At 36.6% G+C, this 13,334-nt stretch overlaps 1 protein-coding gene across 25 annotated transcripts in view; it reads right to left on the reverse strand.

Moving 5' to 3' along the window:
• DLG2 (discs large MAGUK scaffold protein 2) overlaps window positions 1-13,334 on the reverse strand; it is a 1,018,165-nt gene that overhangs the window by 614,181 nt on the left and 390,650 nt on the right. For 15 of the 25 annotated variants that reach the window (XM_069808461.1, XM_069808468.1, XM_069808464.1 and 12 more), the window contains one exon: window positions 12,436-12,516. The exons of the other annotated variants lie outside the window; for them this stretch is intronic. In XM_069808461.1, coding sequence (XP_069664562.1) covers window positions 12,436-12,516 — 81 coding nt within the window. The remainder of the gene's footprint in view (window positions 1-12,435; window positions 12,517-13,334) is intronic. 25 annotated transcript variants of the gene reach the window in all.

The raw sequence follows: 13,334 nt of genomic DNA on the forward strand, positions 1-13,334 counted from the left end.
TGTTTTTAATAAGTAATATTCCAGCCCATCCAATAACATCAAATGCAAGAAATTCTGGTGTTATTTATGTGACACCTCTTAACTTCCTGCAAAGGCCTGCAGGACAGTGTAATATGGAGAGCTATTCCAAAGTTGTATTTTGCTTTACATGTTTTCTTCACAAACCAAATGCTAAATGACAGGGCTTCATGCTATTCTGTCCTACAATTAGCTTTAAAAAATTAAAACATATTTATTTGTAGCAATCTAAGAATGTATTGCAATAGCCTGTTTCCTTACATTGGCATAGCCTGTGCACTAAAACCAGTCCCACTGAAAAGAAAAAAGTTGATGTTAAGCGCATGAGTTCTCATGCGCTCTTAAAAATAGGGATTATATCAGTTTTGAGTTCTTCAACCAACTGTTACTGAAGAACCACAGACAGTTGCTTGGAAAATGAATTCTTTGGGTTATTTAACCAGAATATGAGATGCCTGTTCATGTTTATAGTTAGAAGGCAATCTGTTTTACGAGATCTGAAAATTCATAGAACAGCAGAAACAGTAAAAATGTCCTCTATATCGATTTTTCAGAAATAGCCCCTTTGCATGAACCTGGTAAGCCTGCACTTACCAAGCCTACTTTTTATCTTGAGTAATTCACTATGTGAAAAAACATCAGACAAAGAATATTAAAAAAGACCAACAAAATGAGTTACATTATATGAACGCAGATGTATATGAAGGACGACTTACACAACACACACCACTGTAGGGCATTGAGAATTTCTGCTTGCCTATTAACCTAAATATTAAGCCAGGATAAAAAACATGTATTTTGCTGCAGTTTATGGGGCCTCTTTGTGCCATATCACCCAACTAATTTCTAGGACTAAAATGCCAGTGTGCTTATGTACAATAGCTTCACGTAACTTAAGTTTTATCTTCACAGTCTTTCTAATACTAACTAATTTTGAAGTCATGGTTCTCAAATACCACCACAGCTGCACAGATACTGTAAGACTTTATACACAGTTGCCATGTAAAGTCCTGTTTCTTCAGAAAACCTGATAGATTATGGAGATAGATAATATAATAAAATAGATTATTGCTTGACTAGGTGATATAATACTTGACTTTTCAAACCTGCATCTTACGTGAATTTGCTGGTGTCATCTGCTCTAAGACAGAAGCAAAATACAGCTCACCTCTTTCTCTAGAGGTTTTCCCATGTTAAAGAATAAAAGCCACTCTATGGATTTAGACGTGGTTCAGTCTTAGCCTTGCTGCAGATTACTGTTACATTTCTATGAAATATAGCCAACACAAAACTAAAAAAGCAAGAGGAAAGGAACTTTAACCAGTTAACATTATACATCCTCTACTCAGCAGACAGCAGACACTTATTCCATAGGCAATTTATTAACACTTTCTTCTTCCTTTCCCTCCATTCCCATTTCTTTTTCACATTGTTCAGACTCACTCTTCCCCATATGGTGCCTCTCTAGAGAGCTTTTTCACTTACGTTTCTCTAATTCGTCATCAATCTCTCCTTGTCTTCTGCCCCAATATACCCACTGTCACTCTCTCATCCCAAGTCATCCTCTTTACCAACAGATATACAGATCTGGGAAAAAAAGTTAGCAGTGCTATTAGAAAGCTAACCTAAGAGAGGTTTCACTCTGAGATCAACTACTTGTTCAAAAGCTGCCTCTCTCCCAGCAGCTAAAGAAGGCAAGTGGTGACCTTCATAGAACAACTTTGGAATTTGCTCAGCAATTACCTAATTTAAACTGCTGAATTACTAGGTAGAAGAGCAGCAAATAGTAAACCCTCAAAAGATTTAAAAAAATATCTTGACTCAGAACTCAAGAAGTCATCCGGTTGTTTCAAAAGTCATAGGAAGGGTTTTATACTCTGTAAACATAGGTAAAATTTCTACCTGCTGATACCAGACTCCAATCATCTCCAAATTATAGTTCTCCTTTCCTTCCGTTACACTGGGGAAGAGTGAGTAAGATTTAGCCATTTATTATAGATCTAGCTTTTTCCCCATTACTGCTTGAAATTGCCCTGTTAATTCATCTGCAGAAGAAATGAAAAATAGCTATTACCAGAAGCATGAGAACCTAGAAGAAGTGTGGCTAGCATGCTTTCAGGCTGGTGCACCACCCCTTGGCCCAAGGAGCGCAACCGACATCCATCACAGTGGAAAGAACTTTTTTTTCCCCATAAGGTTGCGTTGCAGAGGTAAAAACGGTGTTAACAAATTCTTCAGCATGGACAGGGAAGATGTTTTATCCCTTTTGTCCCAAGGCATCTGGTACACTAAGATCATGTGAAAATGCCCTTGTGGACACTTCCAGTATGTACTTTTGGACCCCTTCTGTAAGGGAACACCTACTCTTTTTGCACGTGTTATGAGGGCTCAAAGCTTTCCCAAAAAGCAGAGTAAAACTGGATCTTGTGCAAGTTCATTTTCCCACCGGCTTCCCAGGAACGGCACTTGAAATCTAACAGCAAAACATCCCACAAAGTTACTCCTTTATCATCTTTCTTTGGAGTAATAATTAATTGAAAATTGTCAGTAGTTGGTGCTTTCTTAACATGTTTTTATACCTCTTCTGTCCTACTTCACCTATTTTTTGTTTTTTCCTCTGCTTAATTTGGAAACTATTTGGGAGAGGGTCTGTCTTTTCATTCTGTGTTCCTATGGCACTATTGTCTTACACTCTAGTTCCTAGTTTTCACAACAGCTATAAACATAGCAGGGAAAAAAATCTCTGAAAGAATGATCTGATTCTGCACACTTTGTTAGCACTGATTAATGAAAAACTCCTTAACTGCTTGAAAAATAGACCTTTTTTTTTTTTTTTTTTTACAAGTTCTGGCTTATATATTGATCTCACAAAAGGATTCATTTACCTAAACTGTAGATGCAAATTATATTAGAAAAGATAATCCCCCAAAGTTTACTCCAATTCTTGCATTGTGTTGCATAAATATTATTGGAAAGTTGCACCATCAGTGACATCACTATGATACAAAAAGTTTGTGGTGTGGTTTTGCCAACAGAGACTTCGCAAGATCAGGTGAAGAGAAGGCAAAACCAAAGTGAAATGGCCAAATATTTCAGTTACCAGAAAAAAAAGCAGCTTAGCACTGTAGGAGTGGAAATGAAACCGAGGAAAGGAAAAGCTGAAACTAAACATTAAGAGTGACAGAGGTGTGGCTAGGAAAGAGCGGTTGGGATTTTTAAATTTGGATGCCTACGATGTCTAGTTCTCAGTCTATAATTTCACTCTTCAAAATCAATCCCTAATTAATTTCAGTGAAAGTCACAGAATCATAGAATTTTAGATTTACAATTCGGGCTGGAAGTGACCTCTGCCATGCAGTCCAACTCCTTCTCAAAGTAGAACTAACTTCAAAGTTAAAGTAGGAGGCTCAGGACCTATAGTATTTTAGAAATAATTTCAGGCCCTTATTATTTTAGAAACCTTCAAAGGGAGCTTTGAAAGTTTGGGATCCAGAAGTTCTGTGGAGTTTAAGCTTAAGGACAATTTAAGCTAAGAAAAGGACAATTCTTTTGACAGAACTTCTAAGCAAAATGGAAGAATCTGGTCATTGGAAATTTAGTTCAACGAGCTGAATCACATGTTCCTAAAGGGATGGAGGCCTTCAGAGGTCACTAGAAGGGGCAGAAACCTTTGAATATGGGACAGAAATGAAGAATGAGCTGTGTTTTGCTTGCATCTGTAAGGTAATAAATATGTAACTAGGAGAAATTTTATCTGTCAAAACAAAACCTGCAGTTTTCAAATACCTATGGCCAAAGTGAGCTGTAACTGTTCTTAGATAAGCAAAACACATTACAATTTAATATGTGTGTGGGAAGATCTAAGTCAACTCATTCAATGACAATTAAAACCTGTAGCAGTACTGAAGGCTTACATAGTGAAAAAGCTATACATATTCTATCTCTCAATAATATACTCTGCCTTGTAGATGACCAACCTATAGCAAAAGTATTTTTTTTTTAATTCTTTAGGTTTTCTCTGAATTAGACAACTGAGCCTTTTTTTTTTTTAATTTTTATTAAATAGAGGTGGAATAAAGACCGTGTTTGGCTCACATTCAGGATGCTGAACATGGAAGGGTATATTAATTGTCTGTGCTTTGTGGGATTCAACTGCTTCTTGATGTCTAAAATTTCTACAGTCTTTAGCTACAGATTAAACTGAACTCACTCATTCCTCATTTGTAATGCAATCAGTAACAATGTTTTTTGTAAGCAAGAACAATCATTTTTTCCAAAAAAAAATAAAAGTGCTGCTTTTTTGTTATTGGGAGTTGGGTGCAAAAGGCATTGTAGAAAAAGTCTCCCATGGTAGAAGCTGAGGCCAGGCAAGTTAATCAGTTTGCTCTTTATTTTAACCTGTTTCTTTTTGTTCTCTAAAATTCTCCAAACTGTCTACTAATTCCTATATCTCTTTTCAGTACTTTACTGAATAAAGGGTCTGACTAAAAATATTTTTTTAACTAGAGTCCAACATCAAGAAAAAATTTAAACCAAACATTTTCTTTTCAGAGACATAGTCACTTGATGTTATGGAGAGTTCTACATTTCTCTATTGCACCAAGAAAGAAGAAAGTACAATTTGACATAAGCTTTCATGAAACACAACTCTGTACTGTAAAGTTAATTTTATCATGAACACTTTTACCCTGGGAAATTCTTTCTCAATAACATATGAAAAGAATTCCACTTGTAGCTGTAAACCTCCTATAAACAGTTTATGTAAACAATCAACAGGCTTTGGGCTATCTACAGAAAGAGCATGTATCACCAATAAAATTAAAGACACTGTTTATATAGCTCTTATTTCACAACATTCTTTGTGCTTTTCTGAATTGGTGAAGATTTGCAAGTATGAAGCAGGGAGAAAAATAATTTCAATCCCTTAGTTGGAGATTGAATAAATTACAAAATTAAGTAGGACAGCTACTGAGGCAGCAGGAATCAATGTAAAGTAAAGGCACATAAGAGTACACTTTAAGATATAAAATACTTGTTTTTCAGAAAGATTTTTCCATTGCAATAACTATTTTACCTTAAGCTACAAGGTGAATTATGACTAATTTCTGAATTTAAGCTCAGAGCTAAAAGAATTACATCAATCATTCCCAATGGTCAGGGATATCCCAACTTTCTAACTTTAATAAATAACATTTTACAGTATTTAATCAGGATGTTGTCTCCAGAAGCAATCAAAGCACTTATGTTTCTTAAGGAAAATGACCCTTAGCAGCAAAATTTTTAAAAGATCTGAAAAGACAGTGAATTCAGATTACGACTTCAGGCTTCTGAAGTTTTCAGAAGCTGAGTTTCTCAGCTCCTTACTGCTGTGTAATGGTGACTTCACACAATAATTTAAAGATTGTTCAATAACTTGCAAGATTATAAAGAATGATGCTTTTTTGATTCTTTATCCTCGGAAGGTCTGGGTCAGTCTTTCAGAGTTGGGAAGCCCTTGTAGCTCTCATGATAGCTAGCTGCTTATCTAACCTAAGCTGACTTTATACCTAAGCAATCAAGAAATCCTAGACGTTTCAAGTAAGCAGGTCATAATGGAGCCAATTGTTCTTTAGCCCCACCCAGAGTAAATTGATATTAAAATAATAAATACAAATTAAAAAATATTATGTCTGTCATGAGGGAAAAAGAAACCTCTGATATTATACCTTGACCACATAAGCTTCTCTATGGAAGAATGGGAATGCAGAAGGTCTATAATTAAAGTCTGGCAACTCTTAAGTTTTACTAGCTAGGGCTGAGAAATAAATTTCCTCTTCCTTAAAAAGGGCTGACTTCTTTACACTAACGTGAGGCATCTTTCATCCAAGTTACCGATATACATCTCACTGTTTCGGTGAGGCAGACAGTACAGGGACCCACAGCACACATGAACGGACGTGGTCTTCTCCGGGAGGAAATACGGAGTATATTCAGCAGTGCAGTGAGGTTAGAGTTTACTCCAGAAACCAGGGTTAGCGGATGGTCAGGACCACACATTTGCTCTACAGGAGGCTATGGGAATTTAAGCCGACACAAATATTCAGCACTTTTGGCTTTGTTTCTCAAGAGCGCAAGAAGTGCCTTCAGCAACTGCATAGCTATGCAGGTACCTCCTGGAGCTCTCAAAATTTATGGGGATTTGTACAGAAGGGACTGTGAGACTGAAGGCACCGTCATCTCAGAAAACAGTTATATCCAAGCTACCAGCCTCAATGGCAAATCTTTACCTAATGTGATTTAAAATAACTGAACTACCCCCCCGCTAGTTTTTAAAGTTTATATAATGGAAATGACAACTGACCCAGCACCACAGAGCACAATTATAATTAACAGGAGACTTTTCTGAAAAAGTCTGTGGTGCCTTGGGGAACAATGTAGGTCACAGCATCAATTAAAAGCAGAACAACCTCTTCATTGCCTCTGTAACATTTAACCCTAGACCATTTTGTTGCTGTAAATTAAACAACCCATGCTGCATTACATCACAGGAGTGAAAAAATCAAGAACAACTAGTTTAAAAACTCATTTCAAGATCCAGCACGCACTTTACTCCCTATAACATGGGCAAGCAATACAAAATACTGGTTACCGCTATTTTCCTCAGCTTTGTTGAGCAAAACTACTATTTGTATATTCAGTTTTCTTTTACATTATCTGGATAGTAATATTAGACCTCTGCAGGAAAGTATGTAAGAATTACTTAATTGAGGATTAAAACCAGCAGTTACGTTTGCTGCTGATTGCAAAGAAGATGTAAGATTGTTTAAGACTCTAGGGTTCAGTTTTGGTGACTGGAAGCTCTAGTGAACACTCTTTTATGCAGGAAAGTCAAATATAGAAATAAATCACTTCAAATAAAATGTGTCTGCAGGGGCCGCTACAGACAGTTTACCTAATTACTTTTCTAACATTTTAAGAAATATCAATGATGACTGTTAATAGAAGCCACCCAACAATTTAAAGGCTTTCACTTTGACAGAATTGCCCACAAATAGTGTCCCTTTTTAATATCAATAAATTCCTGTTTCTTAACAACAGAGACAATTTTCAGTAGCATTCAAACCAGAAGAAAGATCTTTGGTAATAAAGCCTCTCAAACATTGTCTACCTTTGTAAGTGTTTGTTCATCTAGAAATAGTGGGCAATATCTTGGATTCATTTAAGTCTTTTGAAGTTTTATTGTTTGCTTGAATGGGAGGGGAAGCAAATTCTTCTCAGCTTGTGAGGTTGGAAGGTCAACTACATAGTGGTGATAAGCTGGACTGCCTGAGCAATATCTGACAAAGTCCATGAGAGAGACCACAAGGGAACATCAACCGACACCATAAGGAAAGGGAAAATAAATTTATAAAGTGCACCTCCAACTCTTCTACTACTCATGAATAATCATAAATATCAAAAAGGTACTGCAGGCAAAATTAGACCTCCGGATACCCATGCAATATTTTCAGCATAAAAATTCTTCACAGAGAAATAAGTGAGTTCATAATGCTATAGGGGTTTATAGGCAAGAGCAAAGACTCATTTCTGAAAACTTAGCAGGGGGGAAACCTAAATATCTATGTTAGTTAATAAATATGCCACAAATGAGAACACAAAGGAGGTGGATCTCTACATCAGAGAAATTCCACTTTAATGCAATCAGGTTTTGAGACTTAAACTCTATGTTCTCTACTGCATTTTTTGCATTACAATGAAGAGTACAGGAGCTCAGTTCCCTTTTCCGAGTTGAAAATTTAAGACTATGGAAAGAATGTTGACTTCTGATTAGCCCAATATCCACCGCTATAACCTCTCAGTGTCAGTGTTAAGGACTGGCATTCCACTGTTGAAGGCTTTCAGCAAATCTAGAATGAAAAAATGGAGTGGCCAAGCTTCAGAGAATTTCCAATCTAAGTGTAAAACAAGACAACAGACATAAACCATTACTCAACAGTTCTCATCAGGATTTGACCAAAGTCAATGTAGGGGTCTAAGACCCCTAATTACCTAAGCCATTGAATTTTTTAGATGTTAAGACAAAGACAGACTTTGCTGGTGAATTGAACAAAAAGCATGAAAACGTTTTTTTTGGAAGAGTTCACAGTTGAACAATGGACCCTTTCATCCCTACCTAATCAGAGGGGAGAACCACTTCCTCCCAGTGAATGATACAGGGTAAGTAGGATGGGAATAAGCAAAGACTCTTTATTTTAGTTGCAAGTCAAAGCAGGGAGCTAGAAAAGAAATGCTATAATGGGCTGTAGTGGGGGGACAAAACAAAGCTAATTTTAATTACACTTTCTCTAGGGGTTGATCAGTGCACCTATAGACTTGTAGACTAGGGTGTCTCAGTTTCTTCTTACCTCTAAATGTTCTAGAATGTTATTCTATGAGAACACAGCATTCATGGGCCTGATAATATGTGTAATGGTTCTATAATAATGAATTAGTTATATGTAAAACAGATAGGAAAAGCCTGAAGACTCTTCAGGCAGTATTATGCTTCTCAAAGCACTTTCAAAAGAAAGGAAAACATTATCTCTCTTTTACAGGTAGGAAAACAAAGGCAAAGAGCATGAAGAAAGCTGCCCAAGATCACTTGAGAGACTAGTTGCAAAATCAGGAATTGAATCAAAATATCTTAAGTCTAGAATCTCATTTTAAAGACCACCCGATTTTCAACCAGTCATACAAAATATCACTGAGATGTAGACGGCAGACAGTCACACAGCACTGAAACAACATCAAACCCTCTCAACCAAACCTTGCCGTTTGAATCAAAATTTAGCTACTCCAGATTACAAATCAATGAAGGAAAATTAATTTAGAAATCAATGATCTTGGAAGGATTCAAACTTCATCCTCCACACATGTAGGCCAGGAGATGGCTGTACTGAGCTTTTTATATAATCTGGTGTATTATGGAGTTAAAAAAAAAAGAAAACCACATATCTCCAACAAAAGCACAACAAAGTGAACCTAAGGACTTCATAACGTGACTTTTTTTCCCTGGGACAGTAATAACAGAAGTGTGGATGACAAAGAATACAGGTGTCGCTTATTTTTTTGAGAAGCCTCTTCAGGTAAGTGGCTGACAGCAAAATTTCAAAAGGTAGCTGTATGTAGCATGCCTTCTGGCTTCTCCATAGAGTCTGATCGATTCATGGTTGCGTTAAAGTGCAAGCTGCGAATCTCAGAGCAAGGAAAACATAGAATGAGTAAAGCAGTGCTAGCCTCCATTCATCTATGGGAAGGAAGTAAAGAGGAAGTAAATGCTCTCATTAGACCAAGTAATACATCTCCACTTTTCTTCATTTGAACTAGTGGCTGGGAAAGAAGGGAAGAAGTTGATAAAATGCATTAGTTATAAGAGTTGAATCTCCCTGAACTATATCATCTAATCCCACATTCCTGTGTTGGAGAAGTTTTTGCTGACTCTGCTGGAGCAAAGAACAGGAACCTGGAAGATTCAGGGTTTAAGGCAGAAAGTATCATTAGATCCTCGAGGTTAGTCTAAGGTACTGCAGCACATAACACTGACAACAATAACTTGTCTTAAACTAAAGCGTGCGTATCTATTTCAGAAAAGCATCTAATGTGGAAAACATAATGAGATTGAGATCTACCACTTCCCTTGATAGTTTGTCCTATATTCTCACTGCTAAAAATGCCTGCCCAGCATTTGTTTGCTTTCACCTTTTTACGTATTCTGCTTTTCTCTGCTTCTCTGAAGAATCCTCTTATTCCCCAAGTCCCCACAGGAATACAGTGTCATTAAGTCATGTCTCTCTCTGGAAATTTTCTTCTCCACTCTAGCCTCTTTTCCCTCTCTTTATATATATTTAATATCTTTTAAAAGTATAGACTCCAAAACTTGACACGATATTTCCAAAACCTCACTGTTGCACATAAAATAAAACCACCTCCTTATTCTTAACATTTAGGTTGGTTTTTTTTTTTAACATTGAAAGTTCATAGTATAAGCCCTGCTGAGTTTTCTGTTCTTTCCTCTGGAACATTCTCAGTGTTGCTTATTTCCACTGTAGGGGTCTCCTCTGTGTATGTATGGCTGTCATTGCTTCCTTCTGGCTGTGTAATACTTCTAGGTAATAATAATTTTGTTTGAGTGGCCTCTGTTTACTAGGCTAGACTGTAACTGGATTGCTCTGTCTGACTACTGCATCCTCTTTTTTCCCACTTTTTCAATCTTTGTTTCGTCCACAAATTTTACCATCCAAGAATTCATGCTGCCTTCCAAATGATTTGTGAAAATACTGAAATGTTTTGTCCACATCCAATTCTAAATCGTGGAAGACTACCCCTCAAAATTTCTGTGTAAGGGTCATTTCTCATTGACTAGTACTTTGAGATGTCAGTTCTTAAGGAATATTATTTTGATAAAGTATACTGTTATTTATTTATACTAGACACAATGTAAAATTAAATCAAATGCCTTATAAAAGCCTAAACAACATCTAGGACCATTCATCAAGCAAATTCACATTCTGAAATGAAGTTTATCTAACATAATTGCTTTGCTTTAAAACTATGCTGACTATCATTAATTTATTCCTACCATTAATTTATTTTTATGCTTGCTTTCTTAGCTAAGTCCTCATTAATCTTTCCAATATTTTTTTCCAGGGCTGACATATAGCTAACCTGCTCTGCAACATGATACTCACACTCCATCTCTCTAGAATTTAAAAAATATTCCAACAGATCTTTTCAGCCTCCTTTTTTAAGGCACTTAGGTGAAAGTTATCAAGTAATGAGCCTTCTGCTTTACTTATTTTATCACTGGCAGATGTTGTTTAGCATGCTTTTAAAGATTCAGTGCTGTTTGCATAGTAGGGACACTGGATCTCCTACCACCATATGGGCTTGTTAAGGAGCAAACAGCACTTCCCTCCTACTGTGTGCCACTCAGTATTGAAGAGGTATCAGAGTTTTTGTTCATCTTCGCATGAATAAATGACACGATTAATTAAACAGTGATTGACTAGCTTCATTTCTTCTTCTTCTTGGTGTTACAAAAAAGCAGCAAAAATTAGTTATGTGTATCTAAAATAAACCAAGAAATAAGCTTCGTTAAACTTTTCTCAAAATCTTAGGAGGCAGAAATTGAGTGTCCAGATATAGATCGTAAGAGTTCTTATCCATTATACTTGCTACTGAATTCATCCTGGGTTGCCACCTTAAGCACCACATATTTTTGGCCCTTATATTTAGGAAAATTACCTAGACATCCTAAACCATTACAAATTGATGTCCAGCTGGCAAAGAGCTGTGCAAGGGTCACTCAGAATTGTCATCTGCCCTATTTATGCCAGGGTCTTGTTAACTCTGAAATCAAAGGATAGCAATTTGGACATCAACAATATATCACTTTAGACTACGTTTACCAGAAATATCCCATTAGTGTGCATTATCCTGATATCTTAAACTGCCTTCTTTTCCTCCTGAGATTGCAAAGGACCCAGCTGGCAAACAACCAAAATATCAAGTTTCTCACACATCTATTATCATAGTGGCAGGAGGTCATACACTGAAAACTGAGAACACGAATGCAACATAAACTAAACTGAATATTTTGATAACAGAAATTTATGGAGGTTAGTATCCTGGTGCAATAGATTCACTGGTATTTTTCTTTAATTTGGAGGGGTTTTGTACTACTAGTTTCAATGACAACTCCTCTATAGAAAAAGCTCTTTGATAAAAAAACCACCAACAAACAGCTTCAACAATGCTCTTGTCTGTCAGGCTTTTCAGGTCCATGATAACAGCACTATTCAACATAAATATACTTAGTGTTCCTGTCCTGTATCCCACGTTGGTCCTACCTGTTACACCTCAGAGATAGATTATATCTCTGCAAGGTCAACAGACAGTAAAAAGAAATTTCAAAAGGATAAAGGTGAAATTTTCCTGACCACATGACATATCTAAAGTCTAGACATTTACATTAAGTTATTTGACCTTAAAGAATGTCTAGACAGTGGAGAAAGACAATCTTTTTCAGGGCATGATCCACCTCCGTCTAAAGGAGACATCCAAAACAGGCTAGAAGAACTGCATTCAGGAAGAGCCCCTCCATTGACTACCATGGCAATATAACGACTTCCTCAAATGTCAAAAGTCAGGTGAGGCCAAATTTTTTTCCTAATAGCCCAAATTGTTTTCAGTTTGATCAGTATGTAGCTGAGGCTTCTTATATGCCACAGCACCTTGGCAATTATTGAAGCATTCATGCAAATATTTTTTTAACTTGAAACAGGTGCTTTTGGGTCTAGGTGAGCATTGGTGACAAAAACTGGCAAAACTATGAAGCAGCAATCCAGAAACTATTTCCTTTCCTCACTTATTTCTCACAGCTAAATTCACTACTCTCACCTGTGCATTAGTCCATTCCATTTCAGGAAAAGGTCCCAGCTGAAGGCCTCTACCTGTGGGATTTTCTTCCTCTTGGCCTTTCTGGAAGTACATAGAGACATCCACTCAGGACATGTTCCAAACTCAGATTTCTCATCGTGTTTTCATATGGTGCTTAGTGGTGTGGTTTTGCTTCCCAGGTTGTTTTTTGGGGTCTGGGAGTTCGTTTTTGCTATAACTGCTTTAGGAATTACTCTGGCATGCCATGTATTCCCTCCAAGCTTTAAATTGGTGTTAATACATGCTGAATTGCCCAGAGGCTTTTTGACAAAAATGAAAAGGCATTATATTATATAATATTCAAAATTTGAGTGCATATTATTGATTATAAATATCTACGGAATAGCTATTTATCCTTCGGGAAGAACAAGCAAGGGATACATATTTTACAAGAATTAACACTGTACTACTATATTTCAGTTTATTTTTAGTATGCAACATCTACCAATCTCAAGTAATTATTAGCAAATCAAGCAAAAAGGCTATAAGGAATAAATAAATATTCTCTTGACAGTCCACCTCTTTCTAGCTAAAATTAGAAATAACCCTGTTGCTTCTAAATTTTAAAACCCACTCTAATTATCACTATGAATCTGTGAAGTTTTAACAGTAGGAGACTATACATTTGCTTTTAATGAACATCAGGCTTCATTTTTTGTGAAACAGAAAGTCTGCAGTGATTTCAGGCTCCCACCTAGGCATGAGTCAATGCCGTTTTAGAAAACACATGAGTTCTTAACAAACAACAACAATATGGAAAAGCCCTGTCAGTAAAAGGGAGACTTCTGCTGCAAGGATCGCAGTTTTTGTTAATAGCAAAACTACCATGTCTGTAGCTATGCATCCAATAGCTTTTTTTA

Source organism: Haliaeetus albicilla, chromosome 20, assembly GCF_947461875.1.
Source record: "Haliaeetus albicilla chromosome 20, bHalAlb1.1, whole genome shotgun sequence".
Lineage (NCBI taxonomy): Eukaryota > Metazoa > Chordata > Aves > Accipitriformes > Accipitridae > Haliaeetus > Haliaeetus albicilla.